Below are 23,354 nucleotides of genomic sequence, written 5' to 3' on the forward strand. Positions count from 1 at the left end.
ATAACACTTTCATTTGTTTCTGTGGTCTCTACCATGGAAAAAGGAAAAACAGAACTCAGCTATGCTCTTTACATGCAGTCAGAAAGTAAAAACAACTGAAGGATTACATCACAAGGACTGACTAACCAAACAAAGGAAGTCACTCAGTAGTGCTACATAGCCTCTCTACAACAGCAACTACCTGGGCAAAGCTGGATCCACAAAATGTGCATTCAAAACAGTGATCAAAGAAAGGAATGCACATTAATAGGCATTCAACTGGAAATTCACAGAAAGATATATACACAGTTGAAATTTATTATTCATTGTGTTTTTCTATAATGCTGCTCATGTATATAACCATAAATCAATAAAAAGCAACCAAGTGAGCAAGTCATCAGGAAGTTAGAAATGAAACCTTTCTCTTGACAAATTTCTTTGCAGCTAGATACAAGAGCAGAGATTTGCAACATTATTTTGTTACTTGTTCCAAAAAGTATGACTAGAGCACTACCATACCCCAGGAATACACGAAAAACTTGTTTCTGGGACCTGGAGAAAACAATAGTGTGGATTTTATTTCTTTTTAACCTTCATTTCACTGTTCATTACCTTCCTATCCACAAATAAACCAAATGGGAAAAGAAATCAGAAGGAATGACCTGAAAGCTCTAGAAAAAGAAAAATAGCAATCCCCATCCATACTTGTTGATATAAAGAGAACATTTAAAAACTGGTTCCAGTTAATTCTGTCTTGTATCACCTCCCTCTCTTATCTTTTCCCCTCCTCAAAATTCTCTTTGCTTATGAACTTATAAAAACGAGCTAAGATAGTATCTTTTAGTAGAATAACTAACAAACGTACTGTTTTTCTTATTAGACATACCCTTAACTATAAGCTTTTCGTATATATTTTAAGTTTTTCTCAAAGGTTCACAGCTACTCTATTTTGGGGGCTTATTTTAATTATATACTTAAATAAGTTCTGAAGAGAAGAAAAGATGGATGAATATCCATAGGGATATAGTATTCCCCCCCCAACTTTCAAGCCATCCCTTCTTCCCACTCCATTTGGAAGCATGCAGGATTGACTAAAGTTAGATTAGAAAAGGTTATTTTTCAAGCCTGGGGATCTGTCTGTAACTGGAGGCCGAATCTATCATTATTCCAGGTATTGTTCATAGAACACAACATCATATTTTCTGGTACTCAACATTTTACCAGAAACAGTGGTGAAAAATGGCAGATGCCTGCTGGAGGACACTGGTCCCTCTGGCTGGCCTAAGTTGATTCCTGTACTTTGGTTTTGCTGCAAAAAGACTGTGAACTTGGGACTTTTTTCTGAGCTGTGATTTGGCAACCTTACCCACAGTGAGGAAGCAAAGAAAACTTCCATGGGGCCAGTGATGACATGGTATGTCATAGTGAGACACAGGCAGAATATGTGTCAGTCTGAGTCCTAGGAACAGCTATCTCAGTTCATGAGCTCAGACATTTTAAATCTTGCCAGTGATCTAAGTCATGTAGCTGATAATAATCCCCCTCTTTACACTGGCTTCTAGAGATCTGTGGTCAGATATCTGATCCTGTCAAATAAGTATATGAGACCAGAGGACATATATTTTTGATAGTAACCTTAACACTAGAATTATCCTATTTTTGCTAAAGTAATTTTTTTCCTGTCTGATTTCAACTTAAAAAATCCCTGCATATCTCCCATGTCTCTGGAAACTTCTTCAATTTCTGATTGCACAAATAAACCAATAAATTCTGCTAATATGTCAAGATTGCACTGGTTTATGTCATTCACTGAACTGTCCTATTCTTTGTCCCAGGAAAGAAAGTTGCTTCTCACATTTATACTTTTTATTGACTCATCTGTAAAGTTAATGCACATTTCATCAACATATTGTATAATTTAACAGATATAAATATAAGACAAAGTATATTTCTTAGCTAAAATGACTGCCAAATCTGTTATTTTATTATCTCTATCACATTTATTTACAGATTCATAAAAAAGAAAATGTCACACATTAAAATTCATGAAACTTTCTTCAACTTAGGCCACTTTTCTCCTCACTTAAGGACATTTTGTAAATCAAAGACAATCTCTAACTTTCTTTTTCTACACCACATAATCTAACTACTGTACCTGAGTAAGTAAGAATAAAGCAAGTAAGAATAAAAACAATTAGAGCAGGAGGTATTTGCCTCCATTTATGCCATGGAAAGCTACATGGATATAATCTATGGTAAACAGAAATACACACTGCCATTCTGTTTATTGTTTCTATTCTCACTAACAATTTGCATACTTTTTTTTTTTTTTGGCATGAATCAAAACCAGATTGAAAAATAAAATAAAACCCAGGAAAAATTTAAGTATACATTCTTCAGAAAACAAAATTTTAGTCTTAATTTTGAGAAGCAAATCTGAGAAGCAAATTATTGTAATAATTTGAGACTTTCTAAATTATGAAAAGAAAAACTATTTCTAATACTTTTTTTTTTTTTATGGTATTGGAGATTGAACTCAGGACCCTGTGCGTGCCAGGCAAGCCCGAGCCCCTCTAAATGAGTTTTGATGGGACAGTGGGAAAAGAAAATCACTTCTGCTTTAATGTACCTAATCACTTGAGTGTCTGACTTTCCATACTAAAGCTCGTTTAGGAATAGGCCATAGAGGTAATGCAACTCAAAACCCTGCCCTAAGGTTTCTGAGACTCAGAGCCAGGTACTCACTGTAGAGTGTAAGGTTACAGTCACCAGGGATCACCTTCTTGAGTGATTACTTCCTCAAAGCACTTTGTCCTTAAATTAAGGATCCATAATCTGACCCCTGAAACACATTTCTGTGGGCTTCCCATCAACTCAGAGTAAGGACATGTAAGCTAGTATCCAAGGGGAACAAGCTTCTACATCTGTGTACACATTTTTAAAATAAAAATCAATCGCTATTACTGATACTCAAAGGCTAATGGTAGAAAACAACAAATTATGATTTGAGAAATATTTATCTTCAGACTTTATTTGAAAAAACAAAACTCACACTGAAGAAACAGCTAATGTTTTTCCTGTATTTATCCTCATGCTTGCAACCATAGATCACTTTCCCAACCAGAATTTAATCTGAATGATCTAACCAAATGGTAATGAGGTTGATTAAAGCTGAAGCTATGCAATTCCTGCCCTGCCCCTACCCAAAACAGAGTGGATAGATAAGAGTTCTCCATGAAAATCAGGAAGTGCTACACAATATAAGAGTGGATTATGAAACAGTGAGTAACAGTGTATTGATAGAGCACCCAGCACACTGGCAGCTCCCGCAGGCATGTGGCTGGGTGATCAGGAATGAGCAGGAGGGCTAGGCAGGAGCTGAAGTATGAGCTCACCCAAGTCCCATGGAGCCTCAGACTAGGGGCCACAGTGGGCAGGAGGAAGGAGATCATGACCTTGGCTCACCCCATCCCTCCACAACACAAACACAGTAGTTTACTGGTAATGATTTATAGCTAAGCCAGCTGACTCAAACCAGTGTCAGGTCTAAGTATGAGTCAAACTCTCTTGACAACTAAAATCAACAGTTCAGAAGCAGTCAGCCAGCCACTTAGCTGAGCTCCTGCAACAATCTATTGTTGACAATTAACTGAAACTGACTGCATCTCAGAGCTCTGGGCAGAGCCAATCCATGAGATCCTCAAAGATAATTCACCCCCTGCAACTAATGCTCAAAATTAACTCGGTAACTAAGCCTGTAGAACAACTTAGGGCAAACATTATTTCTAAACTAACAGTAGAATGAGACAATGTTTGACAGTATATGAAGACTAAAGGCCTAATTCAGACTTTAAATGCAACTGAACTTCATACCTGGGGACCCAGTGTGCTGGGATCACTACCATTCCTCAGCTCAGTTGCCCCTCTAGCATGGGAGTTGATTACCAAAACATGCAGCTTCTACTCAGGGACCAATGCTGCTACACTTTCTTTCTGAACAAAAGTATCTTGTTGAATTAGTTCCTTTCCTAAGGCTGTAATGAAGCACCTGAGGCTGAATACTTTATAAAAAGGTTTATTTGGTTCTTGATTTTTGGCTGCTGATCCAAATTTCCTGGCCAAGGGTCCCTGCTGTGTCACATAAGGCAGACAGGAAGAGACCACATGGTGAGACAGGGCAAATGAGACTCAAGGGAAAGCCTCATTCTTTTCACAGCAATTCACTGCTCCATGATCAGCCTACTCCCAGTAGAACTACACTGGTCTCTGTTGGACAATGTGCCACCAATGTCCTAATCACCTGCCCCTAGGCCCCCAAGCCCCTTAACGCTAGCCAGGGCCTTCACATTGACCTATACCTCCAGCCTTTTTATTTCTATTTTGAGACAGTGTCATACAAATTTGGCTGAGCAGGATCAGAACTTGCAATCACCGTGGCTTGGCCTCCCAAAGTGCTGGGATTACAGGTGTATGCACCACCAAGTCTGACTGGTCTCTTTTTGAAGATACCACCACTCTTTCACTCCCACACTAGAGACCAAGCCTGCAGCACATAAGCCTTCAACCCCATACCTGCACAATGGACCTCCAAAGCCCCTGACCTAGGATTCTGTTTACCTTTTTTTGGTTTAGGATATAAGAGAATCGAGCAAATACAAATTATGTTTAAGAAAGACATATTCTCAGGCATTATCACCAGCAACAGTGATAATAGGACTAACTTGACACAACATTAAGCGGCAATGACCAGGACTGCCAGGTATCCCAGCAGAGTGAAGGCTGAGGAGAAGAGAGGGTGACTGAGGTGTAGGGTGCTGTACTAGGCGAATGAAGGACTGAAGAGAAAAATTCTGGTCTGAAAAAGTTTCAACTTGGACAACCACAACAGACAGTGTGTGTGTGTGTGTGTGTGTGTGTGTGTGTGTTAGTGGGGACTGAATCAAGGCCTGCACAATGAGCTATATGCCCAGCCCTTCATTAAAAATTTTAAGACAAGCTCTTGCTAAGTTACCTGACTTCCCCAGACTGAGTTCAAACTTGAGATCTTGCTGTCTCAGCCTTCTCCAAGAGTGACAGGATTACAGGCTGGTGCCACCATGTCCAGTTGGCATCATTCTTACATATATCAGTGGGCATTGCTTAATATGTAACTGTTACACAGTTCCCCTTATCACTGAGTCATCTGTTAAGTTCTGCCACAAATACTTTCAGCTTAAGGATACATTTTATAAAAACTGGTAGAAAGAATATAGGAAAATACCTTCATGTGTTTTTCTTCCTCCATCCTGACCTTTTCATATATTTATATTGTCTTTCACCTAATCTTAATCAAATTTTTGTCTTTATCTTTTAGTTACTGTTGTTAGCTGTATTCTGTATTGAAGCTGTAAGTTTTATCATCTTTACTATTAGAAGAAAAAGTTATAGCTATCATTTAATGAGTACATACCATGTCTCATCCTAGGCACATCATAACATGTTATTCATTTAATTCTTACAAGTACTTTAAAGAAAGCTTATTAGCCTCGTTTTATAGACAATTCAATGAAAGTAACAGAGGTGAAATAAATTAGTCAATGTCACAAGAGACAGGCCCTAACCCTGCCTTATTGGCCCTGCCACCATGCTCTCAATTAACAGGCCAAGTTAAACTTCCTAATACTGATCTTCTGATTTTGATTTCTCTTGTACATAAGTGGTCTGCAAGAAAACTTGGACAGAAGCTGGCTTCAGTACCTCTTTACTAAGTGTCTGGCTACCTGAGCTACTCGCGTTAGCATTTTTTTCCCCTTTGGGCTCTTTATTTTTATGCATACACTGCCACAGTTACTCTGCTCTCATTGTTGGGACAAATACTCAACACTCAACATGAAGGAAGGAAAGGTTTATCTAGCTCACAGTCGGTGGAGTTTTCAGTCCATACTCTGCTGGCTCCAAGGCAGAGTGGCATAGGGCACAGAGCATGCACTTACGGCAGTGGTGAGGAGCAGAGAGCTAAATGGAGTAGCAGCAGCTGAGCAGCTAACCAGCTTCTCACCCCTCCTCACATTGCAATGCAAAGTGCCTGCCTCAGGGGAGGCGCAGCATCCACATCCACAATCACCAGTCACAAACTCCAGAAGCCGCCCCACGACTGCATAAAGCTTTGGGGGGACACCTAGACACAAACCATAACAACAATTGTATAATCTTTTTCTGTCCAGAACAGCAAAATGCAGTTGAAGACATAGGAGCAGAGTGTATTTAATGTAACACCAGCTTCTATTTCCACATGCCATTCTAACCCTTTATTAGGTAGCTGAGTGGTGCAAAGGAAAGTCTGATTGGCTTGACTATTAAAAAAAAAAAAAAAAAAAAAAAAAAAAAAAAAAAAAAAACAGGAAAAGAGAACAACATACTAACTTCTCTGGGTTGCAGAAGAAAACTTGAAATTATTCAAACTGCCCTACTAATCAGTTTTGAAACTCTAATTGCTATTTGTTTCTCAATAAAATTGATTAAAAGAAAATTTGAGAAGGCAGTGTGTGATGTCCACGCTGCCTTCAAATTCCACACATTCAAGACTAACCAGAACAAATACAGATTTCATCCTTTATTTTATTCTTTTTGGAGAAAAGAATGAAGAAAAAAATTGTTTCTAATAGGATGAGCACCACAGCTTCTCAGACTTATAGGCTTCAATTTTTTTTATTTATTTATTTATTTATTTATTTATTTATTTATTTATTTATTTATTTTCGGAACCGGGGATTGAACTCAGGCCCTTAAGCTTGCCAGGCAAGCGCTTATTCTACTGAGCCATCTCCCTGGCCCCCTTCTCAGACTTATAAACAGTATCATTTAGAATGTTGGTGATGTTAGAGAAGCATAAATAAAATATGTATTGGGTAAAGAAGTGAAAAAGAGAAATTGGTCACTATTTAAATACAATACTTTCAAAAATGCAACTGCAAGTCATTTTTAAGATTCTTTCTTCAATGCTATTTGAAAGAAGTCAAGGAAACTCCAGACTGTTGTTTAGCATCTCCTAGTGGCCTGCTAGCATACACAACATAAGCTTAAATAGCACAGATTTTGTTTATCACTGTATAGATGTTTACATCGAATTAAACAAGAAAAAAATTAAATATCACTGCAATACACAATGTTCGAGGCCAAGGAGGTAGCTCAGTGGCATGATGCCTGCCTGACAAACTCAAGGTTGCGAGTTCCTTTTTCCAGGTACAAAACCCAAAACACCCCACAATGCTTGAGATAGTACTGTCTATTTCATCACTCACTCCAGCAGAACCATACTACTTACATTATTGAGTGAATTTCTGAAGCTTGAGGCAAAATCACATTTAACTTTAATGTAACCTAACAGCCAGTATTTATGCTTTATAGTCTCGAGTCTGTTTTTAAACACAAAACAACACTCCACGAGGAACTCTCACTCTATACACAGCACCTGACACAGCACTAGGAAGAATACACCAGGGGTCTTAATTAGAGAAAAATGCAATGCATTTGCAGAATTGTAACAAATGAGCACCTGTAGAAATAATTTGTCTTAAAAATGAGTCAGAGAAAGAAGAAAAGGAATAATTCAATGGCCAGGAGAATAGAAACCAATTAATGAAACACACACACACACACACACACACACACACACACACACACCCCTAACAGGCTGTGAGATGGAGAGTGAGCAAAGGAGGCCAAGCAATGATGGGCAGCATGGCCTCCTTTGTGTCACTGAGAAAACCTACTTACTAAGAGGCCAGTACTTCCTTGAAACAAGGTAACCTCTGCAGAAAGTGCAGGCCTTTTACATTCCAAGAGTCACTCCTGGCCTCCAGAAAAAAGACTCAACCACAATGATTAATAAAATGTAATGAGTGGAGACAAAGTAATAATATAAGTCCTATTGTCCAACTTTTGGTCAATAAAGGTTCGCTTTAATCTAATAGAGTTAATTTTACCAAAAGCAACTGAAGTCATAGTATTTGCAATCTAGTAGGCAACCATCTTTTTGATATCTAAATATAATCTCTAGTACATAGGCAGAAGCTTAGTCAAGACTAAATGATATAGAGAATTTCATTTTTATAAGAGTATTTTCCATGATGGCCCCACGAAATGAAGAGACAGCAGCAAAAAAGGTAACATTACCTGTTCTTACCTTGAGAATTAACTTTTGTATTGTCCCTTTGTTTTAGCTAAATTAGCATTGGATTTTTGGCTTTCTTATCACTCTTTATTCTTCTCAGCAGTTTTATATCAAGCAAGCAAGGAAGCAGAAAAGAAAGGAAAAACTATGACTGCTTACAAACGTACCAGTATGGATTAAATGGAGCCTGGCTGTATAAACTCGACTGAATTATTAGATTTCTATCCTTGGCTTGACATTATTTCTAGAACAATGGTTTCAGATGCTATGTTAGCTATCTAAATAAAAGGTGCTACCAATCCACACCTTTGTAGTGGGGTGATGGTTCTAGCCATTTGTTTGGCGGAAGGTGTAAATTCATACTGCCCTTTCTGCTCATGCCACATGCTGACCTGGCTTACCCAAGGGAGCCTCCTGCTTGCTCCCCTGCTGCAATCAATTTATGGCCTCAAGCATGGAGCTTGATAGCCCTTCTAGTTCTATATTAGCTTTGGTAACATCTGATATTATTCTGATTCATATAAATGTCAAATTCCTATTGGTAACTTGACCTAAGAGTGTTGCTAACCTCACTTCACACCCTTTAAAACATCATAGAGATGGAAGGATTAAATTAAATTTTATATTATTTTATATTAAGCATCAAGAGGGGGAATGAAGAATAGGGGTTTTTTTGCACTAAATGATATCACTGCTTTTTGAAGTTGATCATTTAAGAAATACATAATAGCTTGGAAGAACAAGCTACCTTTCAATAACAGTAATGAAATCAGTCTTTCCATGATGAATGACAAGCTGGAGTTAGCTTAGAAATAGAGCATTCTCTTTTCGGCAGAACACCATTATTTTGCCTTAAAGTGTGCTGCACAGGGGCTGAGGCTGCTGATAGCAGCTGTAGGTCCAGAGCCGAACTCTGAGGGGCACCCTTGCCCATTTCACAGGCTCACTTGCATTCACAGGTCCTAGCACTGCCTCCAAATCTGAATTATGTCCTAAGTTTTGTAAACATGGAAGATTGAACAGGGGAAAAAAAGAAAGAAACCCAGCTAGCAGAATTGCTGATAATTGAAAACCAAATTACTTTATAAAAAACTAAAAAAAAAAGTTTGCTAAATACTTAGGGGATTGAACTCAGGCCCTTGCGCTTACCAGGGAAGCGCTTATTCTACTGAGCCATCTCCCCGGCCCCATGCTAATGATATTTTTAAAAGACTTAATCACAATAAAAATTGTGGAAAAGTATAAGAATAAAAGTCATTTTGGATAGCTGAATTAACCACCTTTTCTAAAGAGAATTCAACACTTGGACTTCCTCATCGTTTGAAATAAAGAAAAAGAAGTTTCTTTAGTTCTTTAAACGCCACTGACCAAAAAAAAAAAAAAAAAAAAAAAAAAAAAAAAAAAAAAAAAAAAATGCTACTGACAACAAACCAATAATTTAATTCAAAAGCCTTATAACAAATTTTCCTTAAGGTTATAGATATATGAATTAAAAGAAAAAGGAAAACTTGTCAGTAATTCCTCACAAATCAGAGGGAATAATGGACTGGAAGCAAGTTTGTACAGATAAATAAGAAACAAGATCGATTTTCTTCTCCTAGCTCTTCTGAATGCGAGTCCACCTGGGTCTCCGGGCGGCACATTTGCACCAATGCACAGATACCTGGAGCTGAGAGGGGAGCAAAACGTGAACATCAAGACTCACATGTGTACGTCAGCCTCCCCTGAGAGAAGCAGCAAGTGGAGATGCACTCAGATGGCACAGAAGCACAAAGAAGCCACGTCCACCACTACACACACCCTCAAACAGGGACTCAGGCCACAGAAAAAAATTAAGGTATGATTTCTGTTTGATACTAAGAACAAACAACAAAAAAAAGGACTAGTAGCTAAATTTCTTTATGTCTCTTTCTTAATTTTACTTTCTGATAATCACTCAAAATAGAAAACTAATAATCTGCCAAAGTATTAGCTTCTCTAGTAGCTAAGCATGGTCATCTTCTAATCAATAATGTATGTGTGAAAGTGCTGTATATAATTTCAAAGGTCTTTTCAGTTCTTTAACTCTTTGTCTTTCTTGGTGGGTGGGATACAGATGTAATGGCTAGATTTTAAGCAGTCATTGTGGGCCTTTAGAGAAAAATTGCTGCTAAGATATTAAGATATCTGAGCAATAAGACAGAATTCTCAGTCCTTGAGGATATATATATATATATATATATATATATATATATACATATTTTTGTATGTATATTATATATATAGTTTGAGGCTATATATATATATATATATATACACATTGTTTGAGGCATTATATTTTTGTAGCCCAAACAAACCTGATCTGTAATGTTACACTCTATGTGCTAGAACATAAAAGTGTGGCCTTTACTTTAGTGGGAGAGCAAAAAAAAAGGAGACTAGTTGCAGTGGTGCATGCTTGTAATCCCAGCACTTGAGAGACTGAAGCAAGAGAATCACTATAAGATTGAGCCCAGTCTGGACTACATAGTGTGTTCAAGGCTGGCCTGAAATACACAGTAAGAATCTGTCCCTCCTCCTACCACAAAGAGAGAGAGAGAGAGAGAGAGAGAGAGAGAGAGAGAGAGAGAGAGAGAGAGGAAGAAGGAGGAGGAGGAGGAGGAGGCAGAGAAAGAAAATTAAGATGCATTATGTACACATACCAACTCCCTACATACAAAGAATGTAAACATTATGTGCTGCAAATATGCACTAATAAATTTTTTTTAAAAAATTAAAAAAGCCACAAATAGTGTATCATACATATATATGTGTACTCAAACTACCACTTGTTTTAACTTAGAAGACAGACCAAAGTGTTAAATAAGTCTATATCTGAAAAAGATACAAACAATTCAGAATTTTAAATATAATCTGGTTTCCTACTATTCTTTTGCACTAGAAGTTCACACGTGGCTAGCTAATTGCAAGCTGAGGCTTAAGCAAATCACTTTGCTAAGAAGACATTTCTGCTTGTGAATTCCAGCCAAACACAACTGAGCATCCTGTGGAATATGCAGGTTTAAAAAAGCCACACCACACAAGCAGCACTGCTGCAGTGTCATGGTCACCTCATAAGATCAGTGCCCCTAACACAGCGGCTGTGTTTGCCAGCAGAAATGGGATCAGAAGCACTTCAGACAGCTTCAAAGAGCACGTTAGTGAGCTCAGGAGGTAAGGAGAGGACAGAGGATAATAAATAAGACAGAGTTTTAAGGTTCAAAACCAAGTCCATGTAAAACCTTTGGCTACACTTTTCCATGGAATGCGTAACACAGACTAGAAGGCCACTGAATTTCTGAGAGAATTGGACTATCAACCAATCAAGGCGGTCTGGGGAGATAACTCATTAGCATAAGTGCCAGCTACCTGGCAAGTGCAAAGTCCAGTTTGATTCCTGGTACTCCCCCAACAAAGAAAAAGAAAGAAGAAAAGAGCCCTTGGCCAGGTGTTGCTTATGGGAGGCCTCAATGGTTGACATCTGATCCTAGCACTCTTCTCCCTCCCTAAAACTGCAGTCTCATGGCTCGCATGCTGCTATGTCTTTGTAAGATAGCCTGATCCTGCCTCTTCAACTCACCACAGCATGCTTTTCCCTTTCCCAACATGCACACATTTATGTATTTATTTGGTATCAGGAATCAAATCAGGACCTCGTGTTTGCCAACCAGGCACTGTGCCACTGAACTAAATCTTCAGCCCTTTCTCAGCATTTCAATACTGGTGGTTCCTCAGACTTTGGAATTTTCCATCTTCCATTTCTTTCTTCCAAATGATTTCATCATTCTCAGCTTTATCTACTACTTAAATGCAAATGAGCTTGGATCTCAAGACTCATCTCTCCTGATCCATCTTTTCTATAGCTTGCACACTGTTCCCTGGACTTTCTAGCCAGCCAGTTCAAGCTCATCTTGGCCAGTGAAACTGTGCCTTTTCGTTGCTCCATATTACTGAACCATTTGGTTCCTAAAAGGAATGAATAAAATATCATGAAGAAAAGATATAAAGTGAAGGAGGTCAGGAACGGTGAGATTACTTTCTTGACCAGGGTCGATGGAAAAGGGAAAACCAAATCAGTAAAAATTATACTTATTTTCAAATCAGTGAATCAAATTTGAGATAGTAACAAAATTATATGGTTTTGAATACATAATGTCAAAAATCTAGCATATCATTATCCAAACATGAATATCATATCATAGTTTAAAAAAATTAAACATGTTTTACAATTAAATAGCTGTTATGATGACATATACTATATTTATTCTCTCAAAACATTGTAAAAGTAGTAAAAGAAAGAAAGGAAAAGAACCTTACTACTTCAAAATGAAATTTGATGAAATACAAAATTATGAACAAGACCTTAGGGACACCCAAATAACCTAGTTAAAGATATCAGAAATGATAAAAGAAAGCCAGAAAACATTTTTGAGGGAACTGTTTTGCCTAAATTATTTTGGAGGTGCTTACTCAATGAACAGCAACACATCTGGGAATGCATCTGGGACAAAACTTAATTATTTAAGCCTTGCAGAATCATTTTTTCCAGGTTCTTTTCTTCTATGCTAACAAATATTGCTACTTGCATTGCCAACCCAGTAGGAATAAAACTAGATGGATGACACAGAATAAAATATAAATTTAACATGACTTATTTCTCATCAGATTCTGTTCCAGTAAGAACACATGGTTAAACAGATTAATGCTAGGAAAGAAAAAAATACTCAGGACTAATACATTAGCATTAGTGTTTGTTTGTTTGCAAACAGCCTGGAAAAGTAGACCATAGGACAAGCAGGATAACGTGAGTTAACTGTGTGATGCATTTTTAGAAATTGTCTTATTAAAATGATCTTGACTCTGTGCCCCAGTGCCCCTTCACTGTGTAAGCACACAGCAAAGAGATCAGAAGATGAAGCTTTCTCTATGTGGTTGCCTTTGCCTGTAGTTTCTTCCTTCAGCCTTAACAAATATTTTTCACTCTCCTCATATATGCATTGCTTATCAGATGTGGCATCTCATGGACAAGCTCTGGATATAGCAAACTTAGTGGTATAAGCATGATTATCACAGAGCTGAAAGGGTTACTACCATAGAAATGACAAGATTGCCCAGTCATAAAGAAGAATGAAATTGTGGTATGTGCAGGAAAATGGGTGTAACTAGAAACTGTCATAAGTGAAATAGGCCACTCAGAGTGTTAGAAATCACATGTTTTCTATTATATGAAAAACCTAGTAAATAATGAACAATGATGACAAGAAACCAGGAAGCAGACTTCAGAGAAAGGAAAGGGGATCAATGAGAAAACCAATATTAACTAGTTAAGTGCTAATTAATATAACCCCAAAAGCCACTAGACTTCCAAAAATATAACTTGTCTACATTGGTAGGTCTTTAATATATAAACTGTTAACTTCAGAAATATATCAATAGGACATTCATAAGTATGTGATTCATACTTTAATTTTAAATTTGAAGATTAAGATTTTTTATTTAGTGTTAGAACACATGGTTGAGAGAACTCTGCATACTGTCTTTTGAATATTTGCTAATACATAGTTAATAGTGGTGTGTCATCATGTAAAATCTTGCTGATTTAATGAAAAGGCCCCAATTAAATTCATGACCAAAGTCTCCAGGCCTGGGAATCCAATATAGGATTAGAAAATATCCCAAAGTTGGGCAGTAACTCTGATAATGATATGAAAAGAGTCATTCAAGTTTTACACTTTAAAAAAATCCCAATAATATATTAAAACACGACAGTGAAACCAATTATGTGACAATTAATGAGAGTAAAATTTTATGAGATATTTAAAGAAATGATGAAAACAAACATTTTCTCAAACCAGAACTGTACTTCTTGCTTTGTTCTGTGTAGTTTTCTTTTATGTCCCTACAAATCCCACTGTATATTTTAAAAAATCATCATAGTCACTTAAATAAAACATCAAGTCACTTAATTTTCAACTAGATTAATAAACCTGAATAGAATAATTTAAGTCATATGATTGTCTGCTCATGACCAGCTGTTTTAAATTAGTGTATTAAGTAATTTAGACACTTTCTTGCAAAGGTTGCATGATTTAATAAATTCCCATATGCTTCTACATGTGCCAGCACTACTAGGTTATCTTCAGTCCAGCTGCTGTTATGATACTAGCTGCCAACTTTCAAACAACCAAAGAGAATAATGAATCAGCTTCAAGTTGGCTCACTTGGAAACTTACATTGCTCGAAGCTAAAATGTGGGCCATTTTCAACTGTAGAGAAAATTAATTAAAATGATTTTGCCTCCATGGTTTGAGAAACAGAGCTCCAAAAATACCACTGAATTAGTGGCTTGAAAGCCTGCAGCTGGCATGGTGCTGCATGCCTGTAATCCTAGCACTCAATAAGCTGAGGCAGGGGGATCGCTGAAAGTTCAAGGCAAGCCCTGACTACACAGTGAGTTTGAGGAACCCTGAATTACACAGTGAGACCTTGTCTTTAAAAAATATAAACAAACAGGGGCTGGTGAGATGGCTCAGTGGTCTAAAGCACCTACTTGGAGCAAGCTTAGCAAAGCACAGGGACCGCAGTTCAATCCCCCAGCACCACATGCCAGCCAGCCCCGCCCCCTGGTGGGCTGAGCTGGCGCACACACGCACACACACAAATAAATTATATATATATATATATATATATATATATATATTCCACCCTTACAGTTTCAGGTAAACTTCCAAAGCTTGGATTTTAGGCATAAATACTAGACATTCTTTTAAAGATTGGCTTTTTGAGGAAACAGATCAAGAAATACCTCATTTCTCATTCACAACAGGAAGATGTGAGAAGTTTCACACAGACTGAAAGAAAATAAATAAAATTCATATTTGTTAAAGGATCATTCCTCCCAAAAAGGCTTAAAAGACTTCATCAGAAATGACATACAAATGGAAAGGGCTATATACGTACAAGATTTGAAAAGAAAAAGTAAGACAGTATCCAGATTAGGATCATTTTATGAATAAGTATTAGACATAAGCAGAATAATATGCTTAAAAAGCACAAAGAATGAAAATGTGTACTGAATTTTAGTAAGTGCTGGACAAAACAATGTTATACTGGATCAGTTAACTAGAATATTTGTCCTATACAAAGTACTAACACTTTTGGCATTTCCAAAATAAGCACTCATCTATCTAGCATGAAGTTCAGTTAGTTTTTATACTGCTAAAATAAAGAACCAAAGTCTCCTTAAAATATTTCCTGTATTTTTTCTTTGCTTGTGTCTTTGGTACCAGAGATTGACCTCAGGACCTTGTACTTGCCAGGCAGGCGCATATGCTGCTGATCAGTCTCCGCGGGCCCTCCTACATTTTTAAGCATCCAAAATGGTTGAAAGTTATCCACTGGATGGATGGACTTCCTCAACAGGACAGAAAAATTCTTTGTCACTGTTATGGATTGTGTCTAGTTGTCCCTTCAAAGCCTCATGGTGTCATGGGCAGGGACTTCTAGAGTTTGAGATTAACTCATGATCCACTGGGATTATGGGTCTTAGTGCTGCTGGGAATTATGGGTGTGAGCACTTCCCCCAGCCTGGGGTGGATAGCCTGGATGCAAATTTAAGGGAGACAGACTTCTCTCTGTTGCTATTGTTGTCACTACTTCTCCATTCCTCTCTCTTGCTCATTGCCACCACCATGAAAAGATGCTCTCTGCCCTGTGCCACTCTTCCTTGGAGGCAGCTGAGTATGGATTGATACATCTAGTAACTGTAAGATAAATAAACCTTTCCTTCCTTCATTTTGGGTGTCGGGTGTTTGTTCCAGCAAGGACAGAAGAGTAACTGAGATAGTCACTAAACAGCAAAGCTGGACTGTACTGTCCTCATGGGTGTAGGGCTATACTAGTCCTCACAGGCAACAGGATAGTCTAAATGTATAACCTTGTATCTCTGATGAAGTATCTAAGAATCAAGTTATCACTGTTAACAAAGTGATCCTAGAGATATAATTAAGGGACCTGAAATATTCTCAGTTATCTGCTACATAAAACAGTACTTCACAGTTGCCATCTTCCACACTTTTCAAATACATCACAGCTATTACTGTGCACTTAGCAAGTTGCTTCTATCCTTGTGGCATATACAGCATAGTTAATTTAAAAATCCTCTGGAGATGGCTAACTAGCCAGAGTCATATTCTGTATTCCACAAATTCACAACAGTTCAAATAGATTAGGGAGAAATGAGTGTGAGATGAAGGTCTTCTCTAGGTATCCCCTATATCTTGTCCAGGAATCTCTGGTATTTCTAGTACAGGAAACACCACAGGCTCATGGGTAGAATACTTGTTTTAGGATCCCCAGCTAATCAAATACTTCTAGAAAAGCTACACAGATGCCTTATGTAACTCAGAATCCAAAGAAAAGGCTCTGAACTTAGTCCATAAATAACAGCAAGAGAGCATTTTCTAGTGACTTGATGTAGCTAGCCATTGTTTGAGTTCTATATAGTTCATGGAGGGGGCTGAAATAGTTTTAGAAGCAAAAGATTTAAGAGGGGCCTCTTCAGAACAACAAAAGGCTGGCAATGGTGAAACTGTTGCCCAGTAAAGATAGCCACAGTGACTCTACAAACCACCAAGTTAGCACTCACCCAAATGGAAGCAAAAAGAGGTGCTGATTCCTTAATTCCACTGTTATGGTTTGTGTGTATTTGTCCCCCAAAGTCTCATGCAGTCATTGAGATGCAGTTCTATAGTGTGCGATTCATTCATGATCCAAAGCTGGGATTATGGGTCTTAGTACTGCAGGGATTATGGGTGTGAGTGCTATACCCAGCCTGGGGCAGAGAGCCTGAATGTAACATGTGAGAGACAGACAGACTTGCTCTGTGCAGCTATTGTAGCTGATAGTCCTCTATTTTGCACTCTGCTCTTTGCCACTACCATGAAAGGTTGTTCTCTACCATGTCCTCTCTGCCTTGGAGCCAGCTAAGTATGTACTGAAACTTCCAGCAACTGTGAGCTAAATAAACCTTTCCTTCCCTAATTTTGAGTGTCATGTATTTGTCCCAGCAATGAGAGAAGAGTAACTGCGACACCCATCTAGCCACACTACTGCAACAATCTGGGGAGAGTCCTTGTCTGTTTTGCATGGTAAAATATTGCATTACTTAAAGTATGAGCAGTATTTGCTACTGCTTTAATAAGCAAGAGAATAAATTTTCCAGGCTTAACAATTTATTTCCAATTTGAAACATTTCCTTCTCCAGAGACATGCACTAAGATTCTAACATTATACAACTTTACCTTTATTTTTAGGTAAAGTTGTATATAGGAAGGTTTATGGACATTTAGTCATTTAGTACAAAAATGTCTTGACTGGGTCTGCTCAAGATCCAAAAGCCTCAGAGCTGGAAGAGATCTGTTGTTTTTCTGCTTTCTGCTTTGAAAGCTGTATATACTAATAATTGTAATTATGAAATCTCTGAATAAATATATTTTCTATTCACTGGTTTGAATATTTGAACAATTAGCTGTATTTGTTTAAATGCACACTAATTGTCTTTATTTTTGGTGGTTAGATTGATCAAGAAATGCCTAGGGGTGAAGAAAGATTAAAGAAAAGATGAGAAAAGAAGAAAAAAGTAAACAGGAGAAGAAAAAGATTTTACAACAATTGTATGCACAGGATAAGTGACTAATTAAAGGTGGAAAAAATAATTGCTTACAATTTGTATAAAGCAATCACATCCATGTAGTACTTTGACATGGTACAAAGGTACATAATTATAAACAAGAAAATGGTAACAAAAAGTTGAATCTTAATCAAGAAAAACAAGAGGGGAAAAAAAAAAAGGAAAGTAGGAAGTTCCATGCCACAAATATGCCAAAATAAATGACACATTCCCAGAGGGGATAACAATACCCCAGACTTGAGAAGGTCTGTATGACCTTGGCTGGCATCTCTACTTCCTGCCTTGTGTAATCACAGAAGGCATCCTGTGTTTGGTGATGATGAGTAGCATTTTGAAGAACATAATTATGAGCTGCAAGTGTTTTCTGTGGAAACAAAATTACCATTCATGCCTGAGACTGTGTAAATATGCCTTCATTTTGGTCAATAGCGATTTGGACTTGAAAAAAATAGAATCCTCAAGCCTCCTGGTAAATCACAAGTGTTCAAGTAAACTACAGGGATTAGTGTGTGAAAGGAAGACATTCCCAATCCTCTGCAAAAATGCTCATCAGTAGAAAATTATCTATTTTGAACTGACAAGACCTGGCCCCCACCTCCATGTCAAAACCAGCTCAGAACTTCAAAAGGCCATATTAAAGGAGATTTAAAGCAGACCAAACTTACAACAGTTTTCATTTAACAGATCAAGTATAAAAATAATCACAATTCACAGTACCTTAGAAAGCATTGCAAGCTCACACAAATGAAGGGTGTATACAGATGGAAGAGGATATAAGCTAAGAGAGAAAAACCACATCAAGGGTGCCCGAGGAAGCTGAAAGCCTTTGAAAGCTTCCAAAGTCTCACCTTCTCTCTTGTACCTTTAATTGTGAGGTGGCAGTAAGTGCCCTGATGCCACACACTTTGGAGAGGAAAAAAAAGTTATTTTCTTAAGTACTAACAGACTTACTTCTCTCTCAGAAAATCCACTACTCTTTTGAAGTCAGCCAAGCAGTATTCTCTTTTCATTTCCATTAGCACACTGTCAGAGGCAGACTGGATGGGGATGTGCAGGAAAGCATAGACTCGGGGATGGTTGAGGATTTTCGCCATTTCCTTAAAGAAATTGAAGGAGAAAGCATTCATTATTTGAATAAATCAGGGAGTGGTTTCCCTCAGATCAACACTCAAAATTACAAGCAAACAGACATTGCTGAAAACAGTCCCATCATGCAAGCTCTGAATAGCAAAGAGCATCAATAGAAAAATTCTAGGATGATTCTTAGGGATCCCTTTCCTTGGATTCCTCAAAAACAAAGATGAAATCAAGTAGTGCTGAATGAGCAAAAATATCTTCCAGTACATCGAAATAAGCACTGTCCTTCTTCACCTCTAAGTTTTGTTGTTAAATTAGCAGGAAAATCAGCAGTAGTTGAACAAACAATAGAAGCTCATCATCCTGTATGCTTGAGTAGGGAAAGTTTCAATTTTAGGTTAAGTCAACACTTTAAAAAAAAAAATACTGCAAGAAGAAAGGACTGCTGAGCCCACAGCTCATCTGTTTCTTTTTCTCATTTCAGTTAGTTGCTGGTCACATATGTTTTTCAGTCTTTAGTATGCAAAAGGCACATGACCAGATAATGAAGCCTGCCAGTTCACCCATACATGGAGAAGCAAAAGGGAGAAAGAATTTATGGTAGAAAGTCAAAAAGAGGAAATTTTAGCAAAAAAAATAAAAATAAATAAAAAATAAAAAATGGGGATACATGGTGTTTTAAAATTCCTTTGAGGACACAAAGAGGATACCAAATAGTGCAAAGGTAAAGCTGTGTAACTTAATCATTTCTTCAATCAAGAAGAAAAGTGATCAATTCAGCCTTCCCTGGCATAAGCTGTCAGGTGATGCATCAAAGAGAGGGAGAACAAGGAAAGAAGAGGGAGAAGGGAAAGGGAGGGAGAGAAAGAGAGGGAAGGAGATGGGGGTGGAGGAAGAGGGAGAGAACCAACACTAGTGATAAAAATGTCCAAAAGGAGCTACTCTTTAACAACTTAATGTGTTCAGCAACTTTTCACATCTGGTATCTCATTTCATTCTTAAAATTGTATTTTGAGGAATCTCGTGGAACCAAAGAACTTGCTAATTTCATATAATTACTTCTTAGTTATTCAAGAGTCAGTCATCTACCTGGATCCACATTGCCTTTTGATTTTCCATTTTCACTCACTGTAAGCATTAGCATTTTTTGCCAAAGTACACAGAGGAACTAACTCATCAGTCCCCCTCAGTAGCAGCTTAGTTGTTCTTTAAATAAAATCCTTTTCCCTAATAAATTCAGACTACCAAATAAAACTGTTTAATAGCTATCCTTTATGTCTTCTCTTATACTACAGTGGAAATGGAGTTTAGTTTAATAAGTAGTAGAAAAGAGACAGACAAAAGAGAAAATGAGAACAAATCAATTCTAATACTTAAATACACTTTCTGGGCTGGGTGCTTAGCAGGTTGTTCAGATCCTTACTCACAATGTCCTGTATATGAGGCACAACAATCCTTATCACTCTGTACTTGACAGCAAATATGTTTGTCATCAGCTATGATTCTCTGATTTTCAGGGTTTAAGATTACCAGCAACATTTAACAAAAATAATTGTATTAAGTGGCAGAACTCACAGTTTCAAGTGACTTTAAGTATTATTTGCTACAGTGAGAAATGACATAACAGATAACACACTTTGCTGCTAGTCTCTATGTGTTGGATTTCTTATATAAAACAGATATAATAGTATTAACCCCTTTATAGACACACTGGGTTATTGTGAAATAGTTGAAGGTAACCCAGTATATGCTTATGCAGTACGGACTCAATAGGTAAACTACACATATCTGATAGTTCTTTTACTTAGAAGGTAATTGAGGTTTGTGTTGGTATAATTTCATACAGATTATGGGAAATTATAGTTTATAGAAAAACTTTTCAATAAGCTAGTTCCCTAACTACCATGTGAAGGTGAGACAGCCTGTATTGATTTGTACAACATAGACCTGACAATACTTCCTTAGACATGGGGCTCCAGGCAGAGCAGTTTGTTTTGGAAACATTCAGGGTGGCTGCCTACTGTACACAGAATACTGCGGCAGGGGCAACTGGGCCTTGTAAGTGATGCTAGTACACAAATTAAAATGCTAATAGCAAAAAAATAGGGTAAATGTGGTGGCTTTTTTCTTCTTTGGTTCTCAAAGTAAGACTTCCCATCAGTAATTACCTTTAACTTCATCCTACAGACTTTGCAACTGTATAATGGCAGACACTAGAACACAAAAATAAACATGCCTCCCAATTAAAGCTTATGTTTCTGCCACTAACAGAATCATGCTGTAAGGAGATTAATGTACCCTAGAGAGACAAAGTTTATATTTTGTGTTTGTTCCTTTTTCTATTCACTTTTCGCTCAGCACCCTTGGTTAACAACAACCTTCACTCCCTACATTTTACGAAAATTTCTTCTGCTATGATTCCTCAGCGACCTGTCCCTGTTGGTGCTGCAGTGTTTCTTGGCTCTGCCTGGCACTGTGACAATGCATGTCCAAGACTGAAAGCTCTGCAGGGGTGGAAATTACATTTTACACCTGTCTCTCAAGCTCCACAATGGCTGTCATGCTAAGTTACTAGCAAATGTTTAAGTATAGATACAAGTCACAACCATTGCAATATACAAAGATACCTAAATATATTTATTTCTTTGGATTTGTAAAATTTTAATTCTAATTGACATAAAACTGCACATAATAGTGAGATATAATGTGCATGTATGTATGTTTTCTGAATAATAACAAAAATCAAAGTCAAATGTATTTACTTTTTTATAGGAAAATAAATTTGGAATTAGTGATAGTCTACTTTGGCTAAGGCAGGCAAACATACATATTCAGGCAGGTAAAAAAGCAATATAAACAGCTAGGCATGGTGGCACACACACGTAATTCTAGAACTCCAGGAGACTGAGGCAGGAAGATCACAAATACAAGCCTTGCCTGGACAACTGAGATCATGCCTTATAAAAAGCCTGGAGATGCAGCTCAGTGCCACCAAATACTATATAAAGATATATATGTTATGTGAGAAAAAATTATGTAAATGCACACAAAAGTAAAAGTCAAGGCACTTTAAAGGTAGCCTCAATGTGTGTGCTACATGTCTAAAGGTATGCCAGAGCTTCAGACTGCAGCACAAAGCAGCCTCTGATGGAGGACATCTATAAACGAGTGGGGGCCAGGTTCACCAACAGCAGAGGGGCACTTGGTTCTGAGCTAGACTGTAGCCAAGAGCAGGGTTTTCTGAGGAGAAGGCAGGTACATTTGGGTCTGCATGGTGCATGGTGCATGAGTACTGGAGGTATCTGGGTGACAACAGTTATCTACTTTAATATAAAGCACTTTATAATTTAAACTTGATGTACCAAGGCTACTTAAAATACAAATGTCATGGGCTGGGAGATAGTTCAGCAGTCTAAAGCGTCTGCCTGGTGAGCAGAAGGACTGGGGTTTGAACCCCAGTACCACATGCTGTGCTGGCCCCAGGTGCTGAACTGGCCACCCAAACCAGGTGTGATGGAGCATGTGCTAGGGAGGCTGAGACAGGAGGATCACTATGAGTTCAAGCTGTGAAGCAAGACCCTGTACCAAATACAATTAAAAAAAAAAAAAAAAAGGCAATTTAATGGGTAGAAACTGGAGGATGGCTAATGAAACAAAAACAAAAACAAGTGTTTCTAACGCACACTACTACATAGTGTTTCTCTTCTTAGGAGATAATAACATCATTTTGTTGGTTTTTATGATGAACTCTAAATATAAAAGAAAAATAAAGAGGGGGCTGGGGAGATGAATCAGTAGAATAAGCACTTGCCTGGCAAGCACAAGGATCCGAGTTCAATCCCTGGTTCTACCAAAAAAAAAAAAAAAAAAAAAGAAAAAGAAAAAGAGAATAGAAAAAAAATCAAGCTTAATATTAAAAAGCAATCCTATGAAAGGCAAAAATTTGTAAAGAATTGCTAGGTTTCATTTTTACTGCACTGCTGTCACCAAATGAATCATCAAAGTCTACTTGGTTTTACATAAATATACTACTAGCTTAAGAAAATCTCTCAGTATGTGAGAGGATATAAAATATGTTGAAGAATATTCAGATTCATTTGCGCTCCCATTAATAGTTATCCATCAGAAATTTCTCTTAGAGTGAATAGCTTCTTATGAAGTACATTATTTTTTTCAAAATTTTATTGATAAACAGATAGCAATGAGACAGTTTCAAATCAAATCGGTAGTACAGTTTCAACAAATAACACACTGCATATATTCTTCTTAGTGGTTAATTGCTGTACAAGATGTGGACTTGAGATCCTATTTACAAACACCACTAGAACAAATCATTCTATTCATTAAGAGAATGCAACTATATATCTATCCTAACCACTTTGAATACGAAGATACAAAATGGACATTCATCGGTATACCTCATTTTTTCTAAGTTCC

The 23,354-nt window shown here is 37.5% G+C and overlaps 1 protein-coding gene across 1 annotated transcript in view; it reads right to left on the reverse strand.

Annotated features, from left to right (window-relative positions):
* Cdkal1 (CDK5 regulatory subunit associated protein 1 like 1) overlaps positions 1-23,354 on the reverse strand; it is a 732,899-nt gene that overhangs the window by 223,121 nt on the left and 486,424 nt on the right. The window contains exon 10 of the mRNA XM_004640150.2: positions 18,792-18,937. Coding sequence (XP_004640207.2) covers positions 18,792-18,937 — 146 coding nt within the window. The remainder of the gene's footprint in view (positions 1-18,791; positions 18,938-23,354) is intronic.

The sequence above is a fragment of the Octodon degus genome, unplaced genomic scaffold, assembly GCF_000260255.1.
Source record: "Octodon degus isolate 3935 unplaced genomic scaffold, OctDeg1.0 scaffold00119, whole genome shotgun sequence".
NCBI lineage: Eukaryota > Metazoa > Chordata > Mammalia > Rodentia > Octodontidae > Octodon > Octodon degus.